Raw genomic sequence first — 24098 nt, 5'->3', positions numbered from 1 at the left:
AAACGAAAGGGAATTTTGGTGTACATTACATTTTTTAGAAATGAAACTCTGGTTGCCTGTATTATGCCTACCAGATGAAGTGAGTACTGATGTCATGTTTTGTTTTTTCCTCTTTACCTGCAGCATGAACAGGTTAAACACCTTGCCACGGGGATTTGGCTCTTTACCAGCTCTGGAGGTTCTTGACTTGACCTACAACAACTTAAATGAAAATTCTCTACCAGGAAACTTCTTCTATCTGAGTAAGAAACTTTTGTAAAAACTCTACAAATCTTCATGATACAGTGCTTTCCTTTCTGCAGTTGAAATTTATTTGATGGAAACCAAATTCCAACAGAATTTTTTTCTGATATTTATGTTTTTCTTTGAATATCTTTTGAATATTTCTACATAGCTCAGCAGTATTTATCACTGATACACAGTCACCTGACATCATTGGACACGAGGAGACTTGGTTAGTAATGGTATATTTGTTTTCTTCTGAATAATATTTCCTTGAGTCCCATATTCAGTTAAAACTTCGTGGAAGCTTGCGAGCCTCAGGGGAAAGTAAACTGTTTCACAAGGCGGCTGTTGTGTGTTGGCTCTGGAAGCAATTGTGTTCCTGATAGTTCATTGCTGAAATAGTTTTAACAGCTTGTGGATGTTTAAGTGACCAGTATTTTAAAAAATATGTGAAGGTTACAAAACTTGGCACAGGAAGGGTAGAGCTAAGCTGACCTTTGCACATGTTAAAAATACACGCTCAGAGAGTTAAAATAAAGGTATTGTAATGCATATGTGCAAAAGGGCTGCATTATGGTTGCCTAAGCAACTTGAATTCTGGCACTTTCTGGATTTCAGTGATTCTGCTACCTTACTGGTCTTTTCAGTGTACTATGCTGAAGCGACTTCAGGATCAATGCATTTAGCAGCAAAAGTGACAGGTGAGGGGAGAGGAAGGAGTGCCGCTGTCTGAGAGACTTTGTGATTGTAACCTGGCAGAGGGAAATTTTTAAGTCGGCATTATTAAAAATGGTCACATATAACTAAATGAAAAGAGGAGGAGGAGTAAACTGCGTAAGAGAAACGGGATCTCCTCTCTGGTGGGGAGGAGAGGTTTTGCTGACCTGACCACCTTCCTTCCCGCTGCACCCAACAGTTCTTTGTGAGTCTCCATTTCAATTTTTTTTTTTCAAACTGTCATGTATGCTTGTTCAATAATAGCAAGCTACATGGTTGTGCTGGGTCATCTCTTTTTCTGTGAATTTCGTAGAGACTAAGCATGGAAATTACAAATTATACAATTTGAGCCTTCTGTATTGCTCTCTTTCAAGGTCTCTTAGACACAGATGTGCATTTGTCCAAAAAACTCAGATGACTTTTTTAATGTTTGTTTAGGATGCAAATTGATGTAATGAATAAGAATCGGGGGTAATAAAGAGTAATGATTGTATTCAGGCAGCTGAGCATTGAGACTATATGCCAGAACCTGCCAGAGTCTACTATTGCAGAAATTGTTAATTGTGCCAGTCCTTTTGAATACAGATGTTTTCCTGAACTCACCAACAATACAATAGGCCAGTAAATCTAAGTTTAACCTGCTTGTTATTATTGTGAGCCTTGGGTATGTCAAAGGCTTTTCACCGAGTCAGGGTTATTAATCAAACCTGACTCCCTTTTATTGATTAGACCTCAAATGGTTGGGTTATGTGCCACCCTGTTTATATATTGCTATTTAATTTGCAGCCACCCTGCGTGCACTCTATCTAAGTGACAACGATTTTGAAATCCTGCCGCCAGATATTGGGAAGCTCACAAAGTTGCAGATAGTAAGTAATTTATCTAAATTCTTGGAAAATCAATTCACTTTTGCAACGCTTGTAGGAATAGAATCTAGTCAATTTGAGGAGTAGTTGGGTATGTTTGCAGGAATAGACCACTACACCTGGAACTGTTTCTTGTTTACCAGTGGACACTTGTAAATAAATTGGAAGAATTGAGTTTTTAGGAGAAAGGTGGGGGCAGAGGGAGTAGAGTTCTGTTTTAGGCTGCTTTATAGTAACCGAAAATTGTTCTGACTACTTTATATTCACTCTTAGCTCAGTCTTAGAGACAATGACCTGATATCACTGCCAAAAGAAATTGGTGAGCTCACTCAGCTTAAGGAACTTCATATCCAGGGAAATCGTCTTACTGTGCTGCCCCCAGAACTAGGTAAGATTATGGATGATCATTTATTTATTTGAATAATAATGATAATTATGCACTGTGTTCCCTCTGAAATGAAACCAGTTGTTAAACTCTAGGAAATGATTATGCTTAAGTCGTCATTGCTGCTAATATTTACTTTCCCCAGAGAAACACTCACTTTCACTCCTACTGGATATGCAGAGGGGCCAGAAGATGATGTGTGTTTGGTTTTACTAGTTTTTTACATGTTACGTTTGCCTTGTGTATTAGTACACCTGACTGCCAATTTGTATATAGCATCTTGTTTTATATAACATATCATAAATGTTGGGTCTGCAAAGCTATTCTTGTCTCTGGCTGTGTTTTGAGAACAGTATTTGGATCAACCAAAATTATATTAAGCAAAAATGACAGCAGTATAAGTGGTTTTTTGTGACTGTTCCTGTAAAAATGGAAGTTTGATCAACTAGAGTGAAATATAGCTAAATTAGAGGAATTTTTCTTTTTTCTATTTCAGTAGCTTACCTTTCTTAGTGAGTTGACAGCTCTTTCACTTAAAGCAGTGGATCTGGTTGATGTACTTTGAATTTGTGATATTGGCCATTTAAATATGATTACAAGTGGCTTTTTTCAACCTATAAGGTAGAGTTTTTCTTTGAAACTTAAGTATTGATTTTGCTGAATTTGTATTGCAGTATTCTGCTTTATGTGAGGGGCATTAACTTCAATAGAAGTTGTGCCTGTTTGAGCCAGAATTTGGTTTCAGATCTTTTTTAAAGATTGTCATAAAATATTTTTGTTGGGAATAATGTAGCTGCATCAATTACCTGTTGTTGAAACACCTGTTACAGAGGGTTTACTCCTTGTTTCTTGTTATTGTGAACTGTTATATAGGGAAGCTTCTTTGCTTCTACTAGTACCTTCCAAATAATAATTGCCAAAACTCAGAAAGATAGTGACTGAAGTTAGCATGGTAAAGCAAAATTATTTGTTGTCATAAGAACTTGCTTTGACCCATTAGAGAATGGGGCAGCTGTGTGCATAAATATGATAGTATGCTTTTCGTTTTATACAGCAAAGGAAAGTGTCTGCTTTTTTTCTATGAGGTGGGGGAAGATGTTTGTTTTGACTCTTACTTGTTTACCCACCATGTTTTTTTTGCCTTTATCAATCTAGTGGACTATATGATGCTGAGTATTTTTTTTTGCCTCGCCACTGGTAGATGGAAGTTGCTCTCGTTTCCTTAATTTCAGGTGTTTATTCCTTGACATGGGTATACTTTCTTTAGCTTTTTGTCAAAATCATATTTATTTATGAAGTCTCTTTCAACAGCAATAACATTTCAGAAGCGTGTAGTATCTTTTTCTGTAGCTTCCTAAATTATAGCCTTGTTTTTTTCCAGAAAGTGGAAGTTAAATGCTGCACTGAGTCTAACCACCTTCTGTGGCTAATTAAATGTTCTAAACATGCTGCTGCCTTACAAGCATAACAGCAAATTCACTTCAAATGGTTTTACCATCATTGTCCAAACCAAATGGAAACATTTGAAACAAAATTCTTGATGTTTGTTTTGCACTGACCTGCAAAACTCAGGATGGCCAAGGGAAGCATTTCTCCTTTTAGTTAACATTTGTTTGTGTTATAGAACAATATTACAATCTGGTAGAGAAAGGACTTGTAATTTTGCCCCACCTGATCAGGATGAGGTGCATTGACTCAGCTTAAGTGCTTGTCATCTCCATTCTTTATTATTCAACTGCTATTCTATAAATTATCCTTTTCTCTTCATGTATTAATTTACCAATGCTTCATTTTATGGTCTTACCCAAGATCCTCAGTCATGGTTGGTTGGCATAATTTCTGTTGCAGTCTATGCCATGTGTAGCACTAGAACTATATCAAATACTTAAAATGGCTTAGATTTTGGGGTATATTTCCAGAGAACATTACACTGAAGTCTAGATTTGTAACTTGTGCAACTTGCAAGCATATTTACTGTGCAAAGCAATGTTCTTGCTTGCTTATTAAACATATAGGCAAACTTTTAGGGAGTGGAGTTTAGTAAATGGAGCACCAGGCTGGGCTTTGGAGGGCTTGTTGGAGGCCAGGTAGGAGCAGGCCACAGGCAAGCATGAATCTGCTGAATGATTGGAAAAAGTCACTTCATCTCTGCAGCCCTGTTTTCCCTTCTGTAAACCGCGACAGTTTAGAGAAGCAGGCCCCTTTGCAGACAGTTTTAGTCTGCCAAGAAAAGGTGGTATGCGAGTGTTCCACCCTCATGAATGGACTGCTGATTCCATAGTCGCCATCTGAGGGAAAAACAATTTTATCTGCTGTCTGAGTTCTCCCTGCTAAATTTTTAAAATTGAATTATAATGTAAGGAGAACTATCCAAATACTTTGTGCTGTGCATGTTGGATAAATAGCTTTTTCAATGAGCAGGTCCTATTTGCATTAGTTGGAGGTAGTGCTGTTCCATTTAAAGTAAACAATCTTTCCTCTCTTATTATCACTTTCATAATTAAAGGTGCTGAAGGCTTTTGGCTGGCTTAGTTCGGGCACTGGTGGACAGCAATGAGTCATTAGATGCTCATTTACCTGGGAGATGGGCACAATATAAACACCAGAATAGAACAGTGTATTTGAATGAGGAGAAGGGGAGGAGTACATTAAACTGGTTTTTAAAGGCAATGGAAATACGTGCAGAAGAAGGCATGGAGAGTAAGGTATGAGAAAAGGCCACAGACAGGCATTGGGATCGCAATTTTGGAACGGAGAGAGATACCAATAAATAAAACCCTGCAGTCTGCCCTTGATTTCACCTGATGTGATTGAGCCTGGCATGCACTGGTAAGAAGGCTGGGGGAGATCAGTATTATCCTCTTCTGTGTTTAGCAGAGGATACCTATCACTAATTTAAGAAAAATATTCTTGCCCAGGAGGAAAAGAGGGGTCTAGAAGAGTGCACTGGTGCTCTGGGTGAGGGTGCTTGTCTGTAAATACAGTACGTGTGAGTGATGAACGCAGGAAATGGCCGGGAGTAGGTGGGTGGAATTTGCAGCTTGTTTTTATCATTTGTCTCTCGAAACCCCGTTCATGAGGAATGGTGGTGGGCAGTCATATATAAACTTTAAAGAAGCGCTGGCATTTTTTTCCCTAGCATTTAAAAGGTTATGTGCTGCATTGTGAGACAAATAAATCATGATTCACTGCAACAATGGAGTTGCAGTCAGTTATATAAATTGCCAAGGAAGCACTAAATCTGTCACTTTGTGTATTCTGACCATTTAACAATTGGAACGGTGTTTGGAAAGAAAGCCGAGTAGAAGCGAGAACCATGTAAAGTGGCAGATGCAATTAGTAAGATCAATGATGGTGTTTTAAGTTCATTGTATGGTCATCTGGGTGGACCCATATGTGCCACATAAAAGATTTTCTTAGCGGAGTCAGAAGTGTAAGAGTAGTATATGGTGCAGAATACTCACAAAGTTGTAGCTAAATGTAAATAGCCACCCAGAGAATGTAACTAGCTTATCTGTAGGTTTGCGGTTTCAATGTGAAAACAAATGGCGTGATTTTTAAAACCCAGATTCTAATATTGACTGTGTTCGTTACCCTGCTGCCAGTACACGTGTGTGTGTGCATGTACACAGAGTTCACTCATGTTTATGCCTGTGGCAAGAACAGTGGTTTCTAAGGATGCATTTTTAATTACCATCCTCTTTTTCTAAAACTGAATGTTGACATCAATGGCTTTTAAATATACTATTCAATGCTATTCTAGTTTATCAAATAATTTCCTCAGGTAAAGGGAGACACTATCAAAACTGTAAAGTTAGGTACATACTTGAAAAGTAGAAAATTCAAGCTCTTTAAAAAAGAAAAAAAAACTTGATAGGGTAAGTAGCCATGTTCCTTTTTAAGGAGGGTGAAACATTTTGTAAATTAAATCTGTATCTCAGAATGGCTAAGTAATTCTTCCGTCATTTTTTTAGTTTTGAACAGTTAAATTATCTTCTGTGGATAAAGGATTGGCTTTAAATAGAAAGTTCAAGGAATCCTGCCAAAAGTTTCAGTATTTCCATCACAGGAAGACATTTTAAAATTTAGGCTTTTGAAATGGCTCTAGAATTTGTGAATGAATATTATATTACACAAAGTAGTTGCTGCAGTTGTTTGTTCAAGTTAATACTAATCGAAATAGCAGTTTACTTAGATAATTATAACAGGCATGTGCAAACATAGGAATCACTTATTTCACAAAAGATATTTCTTTTCTAAATATACTTAATGTAAACGCCAAACTTTTCTTATTTCAGTATAAACTGCACTCTACCTGTGTCATAACGCAATGCTGCTCACACCTGCAAATACAGGTCTGTGGTGCTTGTTGGAAGCCTGAACATCCCGGGGCTCTCTAGACACCAGCTCTGAGCACTGGAACAACTAATTGATACCTTGCAATTTTTAAAAAAATTACCTGTTTCTGCTGTTGGAACTAAGGCAAAGGTGGTGTGAGAAAATAAGGAGCTTTACTAAACTTCCCTGTGGATAAATAAAATAACTTTGTTTTGTAGGACTACTGATGTAGCAGTTGTTAGTTAAGGAATAATAGAAAAATGTACATAACAAAATAGGTCATGGACAGATCATCTATGTAAGAAAAGCATCTCTGAAAATTTGTGAATAGTCTAATTGTGTTTCTCATTTTAGGCTTATTTTAAGTTAAAAACCGAAAAAAACGACGACAACAAAACCCACCACTTTTTATGTGTTTAGAAACCAGGCTGATTCCACAGAGTACTCGATGGGAGTTAAGGTGTATGGGAAGAGATGACAGCTCTGTAGTTCCATTATACCCAGAAAGATGTTTTCTATAGCCTGTCATCTAGATTTACACCACAGGCATTCATTTCCTTACACTGCTGTAATCCTTGCCAAACTTCCCAAGATTCAGATTTGATCTTACATTAGTTTTTAAAATATGCAAGTCCTACTGTCGCTTCTCAGATGACTACAGTGTGTGTGTAGGCTTTCCTAATGTTGACTGTATTCTGATTATAAGTACCATCAGCATAATAATGATGTTTCTGTCAGCAAATATTTCATCTGTTTTGTTGGATCTGTGGTAGGTAAGAGTACCGTAATTAGAGCCAATCTGAGCAAGTGTTACATTTGTTGTTAAATTTGGTTCATTTTACGTGTTTCATAGTACTTTAAAGTGGTTTCACTCTTCTGAGTACTTGTCAACCTGTGTTTGAATGGAAGTTTCAAAGGTGCAGGGCAAAAGCAATACAGTGAATCCTTTTTGAACTCATATTTTTAAATTAACTAGATTTTGGTCTGATAGGGACTCTTCAAAGAGAGAATGCTCTGTTCAATTCCTGTGTAATTGAGAATCCCAGGGGAGTTTCTGAGGTTGGAAAAAATGCGCTATACATTTCAGAATAAATTGGGATGCTGATCCTCTAAGCCTGTAATACTTCCTCTGCCATTAAAACGTTTTTGATGTTGAACTACTTTGACATCACGTTAATTCCCTTTGTTCCAAAAACCGTCTGCCACGTAGTGTGTTTCTTGGGTTTCTTGACTGGCAACACTTAGCAGCGACTGTCGGTTTGCCCCTCGAGATCCCGGTCAGCGCCGGACATTTTTTACACAGAGCAGTGAAGGAAATGGTATTTCCAGCACAATGTGTTACCTTTCAAAGAAAGAAATTGTTGAAACTTAGCAATACTTGTAGATCTTCTAGTAAACTGTCTCATTAGGAATGTGGGAGAACTTAATTTAATCTGAAATAATTTTAGAAAGAATATAGGAAACATTTTGAAGGAATTTCTTGGATTTTTGTCAAAACGCTATTTCTTCTGCCGTTCCCCTTAGCTACCCACATGACGGCATTGGCCGGGCTGGTTGCCTTGGTACCTGAAGACTGTGTGTGTGGTGGAGTTTGGCTGTTGAAACAGCGTGATTTGTCATGGGGAAGCACAAGCCATTAGCAGAGTGTTGTTTGGCTAGGAGTGCCTTGTGTGCTGCATTGATTAAGTTCCTGTTTTGTGGCTTTCATCTGTGAATGTTAATATTGTTTACTCTTTCTATTAGTTGTCCTGTCAGGTTTGTTGTGTGGAGTGATGGTAGAAATTGCCAGGACTCTCCCCTTGTTCCCAGGGAGTTAACCACTCCTCCTGACACCTGAGTATGGAAATGTGAGTTTGCCCAGCCAGGGTAGGTCTATATTCTGTCTGTACTTAATGCCTGAAATGTGGTTTAAGGGAGAGGTTCAGCATTTCATCCATTCTGTTGTCTTTCCCAGGCTTCATCTTCAGTCCTGGCACATTCTGGAGTGGAAGTCTCCTCGTGCCAGACTCCCCATTATACTTTAGTATAATGATTCTGGCTGACCTTTGCTATGATGCTTGGAATTTCATATAAATATCTCGGGACTGAATTCACTTTGTTTTAAACTTTCTTCTATGAAAGGTTGAGGTGGGACAGTGCTGGAGAGTAAAATCCTCTTCCCATAGAATCGTAATAGTGGTAGCTGAGGCAATACCAGTTTGCCCTGTATCACTTCACCTTTATGTCAAGGGTAAAGAATTCAAGATTTAGTTGGTCTGCTTTTACTTGATTTCAGCTGTGGTCCTTTTGCTAAGAGTTGAAGCAAATGGAGTAGCCATTTTGGGATCACACAGAATAATCAGAGTCTTTATTTAACCTATCAAAGGAAAGAGTGAGAGAAGACTTAGCTGCCGATCCTCACTAACTCCACGAGAAGAAAACACAGGTCATCTTTCTCCCTTGTAGATGGGCAGAAGCAGCAGCAGTGTTTGAGAGCTAAGGCTGAAAAAAAAGAATGCATTTTAACAGTGGTGAACCATTTGAACAAGACACCACTGGCAGAGACTCCATCTCCTGATGTTTTTCAGACCAGACGGTTTTCTGTTTGAAATGTCTTTGTTAAACTCTGCAGTTACTGAACTGACACAGAGATCTACTGTTAGATGTATTCAAGTGAACATTCAAGTTGGGGTCTAATCTCTGAACTCATTATTGGAAATTCTCATTTACAGCTAAGAAGTTGCTAGAATAATGTGTGATGTTACAATATCTGCGCTCCTGTTTTCTGTCCCTGAAAATAATTGTAAAACTGAGGATGGGCTTAGGCTTCAGTGTTTGGCTTTCAGATTGCTCATTCAGCCTTCTCTTACCCTGGGGCTTCCTGTCTAACGCTCACAGGTGAGGCTGCAGACATTCCCGTCTGTGCGGTCAGGAAGGCAGTCAGAGGAAGACTTCCAGCCTGCTTCTGTCTGATGGATGCTCTGGAGTATCTGTTTGGTTTATTTGTACGGACTGAATCTGACTTCTTGTTATTTGAGGCTTGAACCTTTTCCCCTGTTAGGTAAAACCACCACAAATGCTGTTTCGGGGTTCTCTGAAGTGCTGGTGACTCCAAGTGATACTGTTAGACCTTCTCCAGAACAAGAAAGGAGGGGCGAGAGGGCAAAAGTGTTGCTGGGATGGATCTTTTGGAGGTGCTTCAGCCTGGGTTTAGATTTACTAGTTGTTTTCTTTTAGTGCATAAAAACTCATCAAGAAGCAAATGTGTATTTTCGACATATGCTATGGAGCTGTAGATTTGTTTATCATACTGAATATTTCTGTGAATATTTCTGCTGGTTCCAAAAAGATTGAGTCACACTTATGTACAAGAAGTCTTCGCTCTCCGTTGTCTTACTGCTTCTTTATAACTACTGCTGAAATCTATGCTCTTCTGTTACTAATCCTTCAAAAGTGATAGTGGTCTTCAAAGTAGAGATGATCTTACTTGTTTATAGGAATGATTCGAGTTACCGATCCACATCTTACATGTGCTTAAGACTGGTGTAAAAGTAATTTGCTTTTGGTAACACTTTGTGGCATAGCAGTCAGTACATATTTTCATTTTTTTATGTAGATTTTAAGACATCATTGACAATTAACTACTTTGGTATCATTTTCTGACATAGTAGTCATGATATTTCTTCCACCCCCACGCTTAAACCAATCTCTCTATGGAGACAAAGCACATGCCACAAAAGTAATAAAAATTATAAGCTCTGTAGTGTAAAGCAAATCTAAAACAAGCCAGGACAGACATATTTTTACATATAACTGAAGTTTAAATTTAGTGTAGTGGATTGATCCCTTACTTAGCCTTTAATAAAACAGGATTCAAGGGTATTTATATCTAAATAAAGAAATAAAACTAATTTCATTCCTCCTGTCCTTATGTACGACAGTGAGAGAGTAAGACCTTTGGGTTGTAAAGAGAAAGAACATTTAAATTGCAGTCTTAAGAGGCATCGCTAAAAGGGATATGTTACAGCCTGAGGACTCTCCTTGAGGTCAGTGCAGTAGAGTGTAGGCTGGAAGGTGAGTCAGTGTATCAACGGGACGCAGATGTGAAACTCAACAGTATACAGGCTAAAAATTATTTCCATTGATTTTAATGAAGCTCCACTAGGGATGGATTTAAACCATTACAAAGAAGCGTTGATCTGGTATTTTACAGCTAGGATCATGTTTCTTATGCTGAATGCCAATGTTCACTTCTCAAATGTCAGAGTTGTTTAATTACTTTATTTCACCTTTTAATTTTTGAAAGTATTTAAAATGTTGCCAGGGGGCATTTGAGTGGAAAGGACAAGTCAGGTTTGTGTTCATTCTGTTTTCTTTTGTTTGTATTTAATTAATTAATTAATTAATTAAATTAATGCCTATGTATACAAGTCATACCTTACTATACCTTAAGTATACATACATTGGGTAAATATTATGCACTTGGTATATCATACGTCACAAGAGGATGAGGAGCTTATAGTTGCATATAAGAGGTGCTTGCAGGCTAGATCTAATGGACAGGAGGAGCCTCGGAAGTCTGGAGACACCCTTGGTCAAAGTGATAGGTAGCATTATCACTGGCTCTGACACTTCCTGCAAACACGTCTGCGGGAGGCAGCATTTTATTTGCTTTTATGAGCTCTTTTCTGACCTTTGCAGGCAGTTGAGCAAAATATGAATGTTCACACAAACCACTTTTTATTTTAACGGCACTGAAGGAAAATAACAAGAAACATTAATTAACATGTTTTAGATCAAATGCAGGATAGATTTATTGAGGGAGGTCCAGGGAAACTGTAGCTGCCTTTTCCATTTAATGTTGCTCAGGGGTGTGCCCCCTGTCATACGAGATGTCCCTTCTGTCCACCCATGGCTGTGGGAGCTCTGAATTTAAGCAGTGATAAATGGTATTTTTAGTCAATGGATGACATAAGCTAGAATACATGAAAATTAAAAATATGCATACTTTGATTTCTGTCCTTGAATTTTCAGGGGTTTGTTTTGGTGTAGATCTATTTACTGTAGCTTCCAAGTGACAGCTAACAGATTTGGGCAGCAGACAGTTTTCAGGTCTGCACAGGTTACTAGTTGGGCATAGGAACAATTTGTTCTTAAGGTGGGTTAAACACAGAATTTCAGTCACACTGATCCAATCAAACTTAATAGTTCAGGATCATCTTTAGATACAATAAGTGCTGAGACAGGAAAAAAAAAAGCCAGGATCAGGTATTTCTAAGACCACACAGCTGGCTCCTTTTAGAAGGCTTTTGGTCATTCTGTGCAGGTCATCCACAGCAGTCAGCTGTTAAACCTTTATCTCTGCTCTTCTCTTTTCCAGACTCTGTTCTCTTTTCAGTGTCTGCTCACTGGTAGCAGCATACATCCACTTTGCGTTCTTACTACTTGGAAATCTATGTCTGTTCAAGATAGAAAGCTTAAAAAAAGTATTCTTCAGGCTCAGAAATTAGAAGGTTCTTTAAGCATGTTACATCTGGGTTCTGGGATATATAGTTTTGGTTATTTATTTATAAGAATAATTTTTAAAGTGCTCAAAAATAATTTGAAAAACATTTCTGTGATCTAGGAAAGGGGCTGCGCTGACTAGTCTTAAGGAGAGCCTTCTCCTCTTCTCTTACCAGATGCATGTGACTGTAATGCATTTCGGTGGAGCTGGTCTCTTTCAGTATGGCAAAATAGCAAGAACCTTAAGTTCCTTATGAAGAAATATAATTTTAGTCTACTAGTTACGCCAAATTTTAGAGATGATAAACACATTTTTTTTTTTATAGACTGATACACATGGAAAGAACAAACCAGCAATGACCAATGCAATCCCCAACCCTAATATATTTTGTGATTGAATCTTCAGTACTGGATTTTTACTAGAGGCAATTTTGTATTTTGCTTGCTAAAAATATCAGAAGGATTTGATGTGATCCGTGTAGCAGAACAGTATATAAATTTCCTAAAGGCCTGGGGATAGTGTTCTGCTGATGCTGCTGTTAGACAATATGCATAAAGGCGCATCTGCCATGGCTCTTTCCCTGGCCCATGGCTCTAGTGCTGCAGGGATGGAACAGCATTTCTCAGCACAGTGCTGCCATATAAAACGTCTAGGCAAGGAGACTGTTGGGGGTTGGGGGGAGAGGAACACATCTGTAAGGTGTCCAGCTGCACAGCACTCCTGCAGTGAGCCTGGTACCAGAGCCATTGCTTCAGGCGGGTTTGATCATGTCTTCCACACTGCTGGGTTCATCTTGGTGCACTGGGGCAGAAGGGTTCATGCCGGGCTCCCGGGTGTTTGGTTACCCCAGCACGTACTGTTCCTGAGATGTTACTGAGAGTTTGGCCTTGTGCTTGGGACTCCTGTAGGTCCTGTGGTCGGAGAAGAATTAGGTGAGCCCTCATTTCACACATGGTTTAGTTCTAAGCGCAGAACGGACACCGGGGTATGTCCCCAAGCAATAAATGGTTATGCAGGAGTGACATGTTTTCATCCTGTCTCAGTTTTAATTATACGGCTTCTTTGTTCTCAAGTGGCTTGCCTTATGGCAGGAGTGTTAGACTTTGTTTCCTCCCTAGTGCTGATAAGGCGAGGCAGGCTCTCTGTGACTTCTTATCCTGTTTAATTTGCTGCCCATTTGTGTCCTTCATTTCCAGATGGAAATTTCGGTATTGAACAGGGAGGAGTGTAAGGCGGCGTGTGCCCCGTCCTTCCTGCTTTCTGTGAGACAGCCCTCCCTCGCTCCCCTGCGGAGGGGCACCCGCTCTCTGCCTGGTGCTTGCCATGAGGACAGGCGGCTTGTTCCTTTTCACACTACAACACTTGATTAAATTCTTCAATTAAAAGCCCAGGCTGTGAGGTGGCAGCTGACCTCTTGCTCCAGCCGTAGGCAGCCGGTGGGATGGGCTGCCAGGCGAGCTGCTGCCGGCCGGGCTCGCAGAGGGGTGTCCTGGGCAGGGAGGGGGTGGATTTCAGTGCAGATGCTGGACTTTTGGGTGCCCGGGTTTTCTCTCTAATGACATTAATTTTATCCCTAGGGCCTCTGCCAGCCCCTTCCCTCTGAAGGTAAGAAGTAATATCTGTACCTGCCCCCAGTGTTTTGAGGAAAAACAGAAGGCGGAGGAAAATGATTACTTTGGCATGGGGACCTACAGTTCATTTTGCTTGAGTAGTTCCTCTTTTTTGCTGTAAGATTTCTTTGGCTTTAGTAGAATAGTATTTATTACAATTTACATTTAAATGGGCCGTGTGGTATTTGGAATGGAAGTGGGCACACTGCACTGCGGGGATGGAAACATATGGCAGCGTTCCCTGGACGGTAAATTTCTGACACAGCTCAGGACGAGAGGATTCAGCTGAGATGCTGGCTATTGAGATTTTGGGAATGTGTGACTTATTCCTGTAAGCAACATTGAATTTGACCCATGATGGGGCCAAGCTTGCCTCCCCAAATTTAACTATTTTTATTAGTTGTACACAGATTGATCATTTTACCTTGATGCAGTACTTGCAGAGCTGTAATTACAAGTGAGTGCTTACAGCATCGGTAGTTTTGGAGAGCAATGTATGCGGTTTTTTGCAGGTAATAAAATGGAAAATCCAATTAGCAATTGCAAAGCAAGCCCCTGAGTGATACATGATCTTCGTAGCAGCACCGGTCAGAGGGTTATGGCTAATCACAGTGCTGGCTTGCTTCCCCCGTGGCCTGCGCCTGAAAACTGAATAGTGAGCAACGTGAGCCTGCACCTTGAGCCAGCATAGATTTAGAGACACCCGTTTCTAGCTTATTAGGTCCTCTTTGTCACAGTACTTAATCCTGCTTCCTGATCCTTGTTAGAACAGGGCTGCCGAGTCCCTTAATAAAGGAGACGGGTGCGAGGCTCCTAACAAGGCGCACTGAAGCGTGAGGCAGCGAGGGCAATTGCCGCCTGACTGTCAGAGGGGTGAAATGCTCCCTGCCTGCTGTTATTTCAAAAGAACAGGCCTCAGACAGCTGACAGACGAGCTTGCTAAGGTAATGGTAACTTGTTGATAGGCCGATATGAGATGCATGACATCTTTTCACATGGTATAATGGTCTGTCTTTACTCTAATTGTGTTAACCCTTTTTACGCGTCAAGGATTAGCTGTAATGTAGAACATGCAACCGAAATGGCCAGCAAGCACATGGCTTGCAGCAGCTCCCGTAGCATGCATGTGTGTTCATGCTGCTTACATGAGCGCCTTTAATTTTGAAAAGCTAGTACATCAGGTTGATTTCAGATTTCTGTGGCAGCTTGGCTCAGTCAGTCTTCAAAACCTTGTAATTTTTGTTTTGTTTTGATTGGTTAAAGATTTTTTTATTTGTTACTTCATATTTCTGAGGGGAAGGTAGGCCTCTTTTCATTGTAAAATTCACAAAAATAAATTTAAAATGGTAGCACAGATTTCTTATTTTAATTTAAAGAACACAAGAAAATATTTCAATGGCTAGACCTTCCTGGAATTCAGCTTGTTGTATCCATAGTCATGAGGAGTTTCAGTAGAGCATGTACTGTTTTGGTTTTGGGTGGTAAATATTTACAAAATGAACAAACAAAAAAACCCCAAGCAAACCCCTAATAGGTCTCTCAAGTCTTCCTGTCAACAGAATAGGTGAAACCGGCACATTGCAAGAATGATGGTTTTTGTTTGTTTTTCTCAGTATAGAGAACTATAACCACAGATCAGTGGTAGGATCTCAGTACAAACAACACATTGGGCACTGGGAAGGCAAAAAGCCTGTTGGGCATCGCTTTTTGACATTACGCTTGCAGCAGTGGTTGAGAAATGCTTGCAATGCTAAGCTTCAGCAGAGCAAACTCCTACCACAGCATCATTCTCCTTTCATTCCTGCAAGCCATGGTGGAGAGGGATACTTTGCTGAATTGTCCCATAGCCCTGAAGATTATGTTTAATGGTCGAGTTGCGCGAGACTTAATGCCTCAACAGAGTTAGGAGGTTTGGAGTTAGGAATCAGGAAGCCCCAAGTTCTACTGCAGTTATTCTGCCCATGCTGAGTGAATTTACTCGCCTGCAGAAGGACACCCCAACACCTACGTGCTTATTAAGCCCTACTTAAAACTAATTTGATGAATAGATATTATATGCACTGGGCCGAGTTCAATCCTGTTGCGCAATATGTAGTAGAGCTGTGAAATGAATAGGGTGGAACTGCATCCATCATAGTGGGAACTACTATGTCCTCCTTTTCCTCTCTGCTAAGACTGAAATATTTGCTTTTATTATGGTTGTACTCTCTGAAACGAATGAGAAGTTTCATATTCACAGCAAGATATTTCTTTCAAATTTTTCATATTTCAAATTTTTTTCATATGCTGTTTTGTTTAATCCCTTTTAGGTAATTTGGATTTGACTGGTCAAAAGCAAGTCTTCAAAGCAGAGAACAATCCTTGGGTTACCCCTATTGCTGACCAGTTCCAGCTGGGAGTATCTCATGTTTTTGAATACATTCGTTCAGAAACATATAAATAGTAAGTATTACTTATATACTGTAGCTGTATTGTTTTTTTTTTCCTGTAGTGTGTTTGGCAAAGTGTTATCAGCTACACCCTTCCATGCAGTAGCTTGGTATTCAGGGCAAATATGCAAACCTGTACATTTATATTAAGGAATTTTGCTGACAAGAAGATAAATGTGATTTAGACATGTTAGGAAAGCACAAAGACTGTTTGATATCGTCCTGCATTTGTTGTTCATTTCTAAGAGCTATTAAGTAACATGAGAGATGTAAAAGAGCAAGCTTTACAAGCCTTTGAGAAGTACTAATTTTAAGTATGTACAGTAAGGTTTTATAGATTGAAATAGGTATTTGTTAACGTTTTTGGATGCAGGTTGTTACGTTTTGAAAGAGATGTCTCGAATTGAAACCTGTTTTGAACTGGACTGGTTTACAAAAGGTATAACCCTGATAATTCAAATACAGATACTAGTACTTTCTTCAACAGTGTAACTGGAAAAAAATAAACCTCATGTTGGGACTTTTCCATTTTAATTCAAAATTCTATGTACAAATGCTAAGCATTTGTTTAGGAAATGATGTCTCTAATCACTCACTGAACTGAAATATTTCTTTTCAGTAAAAATTTCCATGTTACCATTCCACAGTAAAACTTTAGACGGGAAATTATTTTTACATGTCTGACAACAACCTTGATGCTGTCTTCCTAGGAGCAGTAGGTAGTACAACACACAGTACAACCTCTAGGTTGGAAAGTTAGTTTTTGCATTTCCCCTTTATTTTAAAAAAAACATTTTAATAATTTAGAAGCAGTTCTGACAATTTTTTTATACAGTAGCTGTCTGAACTCAGTTACCAAAGGAGAGTATTCACAAGTGAAGGTTTTGGGATTCCAATTAAGTAACCGAGATGTAAATTTCTATATGAAACTAAATGATCCAGCAATGGCTTTTGTAGGCTATTCTTCATTTACAGAATTTAAGTGAAAAGGATCACAGATGGGAGAGTGGTTACAAAAATTGTGTGTCTCAGAAGTGTCCAGATATTTATGCTGTAATATGTGTTCTCAAGGTAGATTTATTCATAGATTTAAGTAGGCTGCAACACCCTTTTCCAGTAGTACTCTGTCTACAGACATAGTGTAGGGAAACAGCTGTCTATATCCTTAGACCATCCCTTCCCCACAGTCCATTGTGTAGCTGCATCTGGATTTCTTGATAATGTTTTGTAATTTTTTTTATTGCCAATTTTGTATTTCTATTTACTGAGCAATGTAGATTAGGGACCCCCATACAGTTCTCACAGGGACAACTCTGTGAGGACAGCAAAGTTTCAAAGACTGAAGTGCAGTTTTGAGAATTTGACCCATGTTCAGTTTAGAGGGGTAGGGAGCTGTTGCTATATATCTATAATTTAAAAAAAAAAAATTTTATAACTGTGGATATATTAAGCTGCTCTGGCAACTTTCCTTCTGCAATCAAAATTGACATAAAAGGTTCTGTAATTCATCACTTGCCTCAACTATTGCTCTTTGTTTTAAATTAGCCATATTATGTTTGCTGTCTCATTCTTTGCTGAGGTGTAACAGTGTCTAATGGGCTGATTTTGTCCACAGTAAATATTTGAAGCCTGTAGAGTTAACAGTGTAAGCAAAATCAGACTCTAACCATTAATAGGGGGGAAAAATAAAATCAAAGAATCTTTCCATGGCTCATTCATGGCTTCTATTTTGATCTTAGAAGCTTATTCCGTTAAAATGTTATTATTTTTAAAGATTAGTGGTGAAAACCAAATGCATGCAGATGTTAATAATTAGATTCACTTTTTTATATTCAGCATATAACCATTTTATATTTAAACCATAAATTAAAAATACCTGTATAATTTTGTTAGAATCCCAGTAGCAACTTCTTTTCATTCTTGATTGTACTTGTTTCACGTGCTATAAAGAGAGTTTGTGGATTTTCCTGCTGAAAAAAATTGTCCTTTTTATTTCCAATTTCCTTTAAATATGTTATCTGAGAATTACTTGGATGCCACCTGCTACAGACATTTTTCTGTTCGCATTTGATTTTAGGTGTTAAAACTCATAAGCAATAGCATAATCCAGGTAACAGGTCTAGCAGCATTATTGTGCACAAAAGCAAATAATCTGTGAACACAGAAGAAATGAAAACTCCTTTTTGTGATGAAATTTTGATCTTTCTCACTAATAGCTATACACTACCTTCCTTTTTTTTTCAGAGCCTATGTCCAGGTACTGTGTCTTTTTTCTCATTAAGCAAATAACAAGGTTGAGATGTGAATGTAGTTAATTTTGTCTATAGATATCTAACTAAGCAAAATTGATCTCTTGGGCTTTTTTGGATCATTCAGCCAAAAGAAAAAAAAAAATAACTTGCAACATTTGATAGGCCCAGCCGCCTTAAGTTTTACTCTGAGGCAAAGCAGTACAGTTAAATGGATGATTGGACAGAATGCTGCTTAGATAACCTCACTTGCAACACTGAGGAGAGAGAACAGCTCACATACGTTAGCAGCTGGTAATCAGATCAGTAAGTTTACTTTCAGGTACTTTCATAAACCAGGAAGTGTGCATCTGTATGGTAGATGGATTTTGAGCTCCAGAGATGATAATTGTCTCCCTGTGCCCATTGCTTTTGCTGGCTGATTGGAAATACTGATTTTACTTTGCTTACAAGTCTAACATTGTTTATACTAGCCAAGACAGAGAGGGTATGCTCATACAATCACAAGTGCCAAGTTTCAGGGGCTTACAAGTCACGTTTCACTAAGTGGGTTTATGCTAATACAGTTTATTTTGTGTTTGCAATGACTAGAACATCATATTTACTCAGTTGCTGTTATCTCAGCCAGGAAGTGGTCACTCGGTAAGTCTTGGCAATGCAGTCATTGCAGTCACATTACTAAACCTTGAGGTTTCTACTGATGGCTGGCATAAGCCATAACTGTACGCTGCAGTCAATATGGGAGATTTCCATTCAGATTCTGTGAGGTTTCACTTGTGAAGCCACTACCAAATAGATCACAAACCTCTTCTTTCCTTTGTGAAATGTACTGGCTGTTTCAAGCGTATTTAATGAAAAATGACACCCCATTTTTAGCCTTGTCTTAGGATATTCATGCTCTAATGATTAATTGGTAAGTAGGGATGGCACCCATGAGGGATGATTATGTCTAAAGATAAAATGTCATTTGTCTTGCATACTTTTACATTTTCACACTCCTGTTTTACATGGTACTTATGCACCAAGTATAAAACTGGAATTGCACTTTACTTCAGAAGCGTGTTAGCCAGTAGGACACTCAGATCAGCTCTTCTTACTTTGTAGCTTCTTTCATTTCCTTTCATTTCCTTACCTTTCATGAAAAATGATGCCAGGTGATTTTTTTCAACGCTCATTTTTCAGGGAAGACTTGTGCTGACAAAAAGATGGGCCATATATTGTGGCAGAAAATGTGTGTGGAGGGGCTCTTAATTCTTAACAGGAAATTCAGCAGCTCTTGGCGCTTTGGTAGCTTTTGTTGGCTAAAATATGCCCACTGCACATATCATCCTGTGACAGCATCATTTGGAAATAGGTCAGTTTGCCAGGTATATAATGATTCTTAATCTCTGACTGCCGTGCTATCTTTCTGAAAGTTAAGTTAGTAAGCTGAATTTTGGCTTTGATTCCACATATATTCAGAAGCTACCATCAAACTCACCGTGTGGTGTCACAATAGTGTTGAAAAGCAGTTGAAGAACTTGCTCAAACAGTAAAGGGTAATGGCAACCTCCTCTTCTCAAAGGGCTTAACTAAATGTTTTATTTTTTATTCATGCCTTTAGTCAACTTTCAAAGTGACCTTTATGTTGTAAGCATATTCTCAGAGGATCTTCTCTGTCTAGGGTACTGACAAAGAGATGATGGATTGTATGATTTAGTGGTTACGATGTACTTAGACAAGTGCAGACAGACGTGAATGAAAGAAAACAGTGAATTAAGCTCCTATGAAGAACTGAAATCCTGTGATGCTCGTCAGGATCAGTGTAAGATAATTAGTGATTTGATTAAGATGAGTTAAAGCTGAGATGTGCAATTGGTACCAGTGGGTGGGTTTGGTTGCTGGCATTTATGGCAAAGTTAATCCAGAAAGCTGCTCTTTGGGTACATTTCTGGCATTAATCATGTGCTTTTGATCAATCTTCATGTGAAACTTGCTCTTTGCCTGTTCTTGTAACAAAAAGGATAGTGATTTTTTTTTATCACAGCAGAGTCTATTGCGGTCATCATCACCTGATAGTGTAATCTCAGCTAAAACAAATAATTTGCTAGGTCTTGAGTGCTTAGGATAGCATTCAGACTTCTAGCATTTTTAAGCTGTCAGCAATCACCTTTTAACACTTTATTTAATGATTGTTGTCTCCCTGTTTGACCTCCCTATTCCAGTGAGGCAGAATTATGATGGAACAGTCACTGTTTGTTAAGTTTCTAGAAAGCAGGTTTTCCCCATGAGGCAGTCAATTTGGAGTCAAGAGTCTTGACAAGATGTTTTGCGAAAGGAAGTAAGTTGCACTTTTCACGTTTCTATCAGGAAAGGTGGTAGAAGAGCAAGCCATTTTAAAGACTGACACATTAACTCTTAGCAGAGGAAATGGTTTGACAAATGCTGTGCTGAGCATATATCGCTTGGCAGCATTGGAACATAGGTTTCCCTGGGCAGGCTGCTCTGTGCTAAGCATTGTAATTGAAAAACCTCATTTTATCAGCCGTGACAGTCTGGGAAAATCCACTCTTGATTCAGTCCTCTTTAGAGAAGAGGACTGCCCCAGCTTTCTTCTTGAGAATGAATTGTTGTACTGGACCCCCACTGTTATGTAGCAGCTACTTTCAGGCCAGCAGACACAGGTCATGAAGTAAGAGATTCTTCTTCTGGGTTATATTAATGGAAGAGTATTTCAGCATTTATTTTTAACTAGAGGAGACTGGCAAGATACTCAGAGTAATGCACTAGAATACAATTAGTATCCTGAAATATCTCCTGTTCTTACTCCACAGTTGTTAAGCCTATAAAATTTCAGCTGTGTGATTGGTGCTGTCCAAGATGTAAAGATGATGATCAGTAAAACCACCTATCAAGGAGTGGAAAAGAGGTCAAACAATTAAAAAATCCATGTGTTGGTTTTTGGGAAGCATGCTGGGGAAGTGGGAATTGCCAGCAGTTGAGATGGAGGCATCAGCAGGCTGAACTGATAGGAGGAGAGATTGTCCTGGAATGGTGTTACTTGTGCAGCATTGGACCTGCAAGAATTTAATTTTTTAGCACAAAAAGCAGGGGTATTTAAGTGACATTTGCTGATGACACAAAGCTAGCAGCACAGAGGAGAATCAGCATGCCACACAGGAAGAATTAGCAAATGAAGAGGAAGGCTTGCATGTATTGTTACAGATTTTCCGTGAGCCACAAGTGTGATATGCTGGAGTGAGGGGAAGAGAAAGAGAAGCACAATCGCCAGAGCTGCGTTAAGAGAGTGGAAATTTTCCAGTACAGAAAAGGAAATACTACACAGTTCTGGTGGTCATGTTCATGAAAGATGAATTCAGGCAGGAACAGGCAAAGTGAGGAAGGATAGTAGGATGATAAAAGGAATGAGGAGCCAAGAGGAGATTTAAAAGGTATTTGGTTTATTTAGCAAAGCAAAGACTGATAACAGAGATCATTCCTGTCATTGAGAGGGGAGGAAGAGACTTCATTTAAAGCATAAAAAAAATGATGAACGTAAGAACAAATACAAGCAAGCTGGTCAGGTGTATATTTGAAGGAAGACATCTAATTATTGAGGGAGCAAGGTAATAACCTTCTGATAGAAATAGCCTTCTGACAGAAGAAATGAAGGCCAAAATCTTGTTTGTTTCAAAGTGGGCACTGATCAATTTGAGCAGAAGTATATGACGTGATTGCTTGTGGCAGAGGACGGCATGTCTGTGATGCAAGCAGACCTTTGTGCTCCTGTATTCATGTCTCCTGATTTTCCCTATATATTTAGATAACTGTACAGTGCAATTAACTGTTGTCTGTTAATATAAATAAGGCAAAAGATTTTTTTGCATATTCTTGCATTTAATAACTTGTTTAAATAAACATGTATGGCAGTTTTGTGCAATAGTTTAAAATTACTGAAAATTTTTAATAACCTAATAATTACTTGTTATTATATATTCATTAGGAAAAATTCATTTGGGGTTATAAAAACCTTCATAATATTCCTTTCTCCACTTAGGTTGAACAGATACATAGAGAGAATGCTTCTCTTTGGCTGTCTCTAAGTAAAATTAAATAACTTGTATTATCCAGTCATTATCTAATCTTGTAACAATACCAGAAAGAACCTAATTGAGCACAGTATGATCTCAGAAGTATTTTATAATGGTGAGTATTCTGGACTCCCTGGGGGAAATAAAGATCATAGAGAGGAACACAGATCAGTTGCTTTAAATGTCTAATGTAGATTTGGTTCAAAGGAGTATGATTAGATGCCTCAGCTGTTTCTATGACACACAGAGGTCAATGAAGATGTAAAGAACTTGCATAGTGTGAGTCTACCCTGCCTTGCTAAGAAAAATAGGCCATAATAAATGCTATTTTCCTTCTTCATTTTTCTTTTCTTTTGTCACTAGTATTCTTTGGTAGTTTGTGGAATAGAAGGCTTCATGCATTAGTTTTCTCTTGGGCTCAGCTCTACAAATACTTACACTTCTAGAACAGGTATTATCATTCTTCCTAGAGGGATTGGTCTTGTGCATGTGCTCGTAGGATGAACCTTTAGTAAGAACTTCTTTTCCCTTCTCATTTGCACAGTGTGGTTGTCCTAGGCCATGTACAAGAAATAGGATGTGTCCATTGTTATGTGTCCAACAGTCCATTGCTGGAGCTCACGTCTATATTTCAGTGACTTTTTAGCCTGGCGTCTTTACCATTTGGCCCCTAACGTGGATGCACTATCTATGCCAGTGATAGCTGTGACCTCGTGTATTCTAGGGTGGCTTCAAAGACTGGGTAAAGATAGTGGAAAGGGAGGACCTCAGTGATCTACCTTAGGTGACATGCTCTGAGATGCCGCATCTCCTGTGAAGATGAACTCACGGCAAATTAAGCTTCCCTCGAAGGATGGCAGGAAGCAAGATCCATCACAGCTAAGAAATAAACAAGTGTTAACAATCCCAGTTCACCCATTTCGATCACGTACCAGTAAAAAATTTTAATTAACCAATAAAAATCTTTTATCAACCTGATGTGGGGAAAGTAAAAAAAAATGTCCTTTACGTTTTGTTCTGTTTTATCAAAAGCATGGTGCTGTATATTTTATATGAAAATACTGATTCGTATTCCAACCAAATGTTGTATTTATTGGCTGTATTTTAAAAATTGATAAATATATTAGTACATTATTTCCAACAGAGAAAACAGATGACTCGGAGTCCTGACATCTTTAGACAACATTTACATGCAAATGTGTAACTCTTCCCTAAAAAAGAGCAAACTGGAACCCATGTTGAAAGATAAACAAGAAAAACAGTATCTCTGTATATTTGTGTTTATATATTACTAAGATGGATATGTAATAAAAACAAAGCTATCACTGATGTATCTGACAGATATAGATACTGCACATATAAATACTGGTCTAACTACTGATATTACCATTCTCTTTGATGTGAACTTCTTATAAAGTTTAGAATATTATGCAGTAATCCATTTACCATGTCAAGGATGATAACCCAGGGCTTAAGTCACTGGGGCAGATGTCTAGGGCTGTGTTAGAAGCAGAATTGGAATGAAGAAGTGAGGAAAGTACAGCAGCTGAGGACTTGATGAAACCAAAGGTAGGGAAACAGTGATAGTGGGATATAGGATTTGAGTAGGGAAACAAGACAAAATTGCACCTAACTATAGGGCAAAGCAAGATCAGTAGCTGCGTAAAAAATCAGTAGTAATTATGGTAAAATCCAAAATGAGAAACAGGTAGGGATGTGTGTGT

The 24098-nt window shown here is 38.6% G+C and overlaps 1 protein-coding gene across 2 annotated transcripts in view; it reads left to right on the top strand.

The window, feature by feature from the left end:
- Window positions 1–24098, top strand: part of RSU1 (Ras suppressor protein 1) — a 111366-nt gene that overhangs the window by 28859 nt on the left and 58409 nt on the right. For both annotated transcript variants that reach the window (XM_075143866.1, XM_075143867.1), the window contains 4 exons: window positions 124–242; window positions 1729–1811; window positions 2082–2196; window positions 15936–16068. In XM_075143866.1, coding sequence (XP_074999967.1) covers window positions 124–242; window positions 1729–1811; window positions 2082–2196; window positions 15936–16068 — 450 coding nt within the window. The remainder of the gene's footprint in view (window positions 1–123; window positions 243–1728; window positions 1812–2081; window positions 2197–15935; window positions 16069–24098) is intronic.

Source organism: Calonectris borealis, chromosome 2 (genome assembly GCF_964195595.1).
Source record: "Calonectris borealis chromosome 2, bCalBor7.hap1.2, whole genome shotgun sequence".
Lineage (NCBI taxonomy): Eukaryota > Metazoa > Chordata > Aves > Procellariiformes > Procellariidae > Calonectris > Calonectris borealis.
Note: the sequence above shows the minus strand (reverse complement) of the source record. Positions and strands in the feature narration are given on the sequence as shown.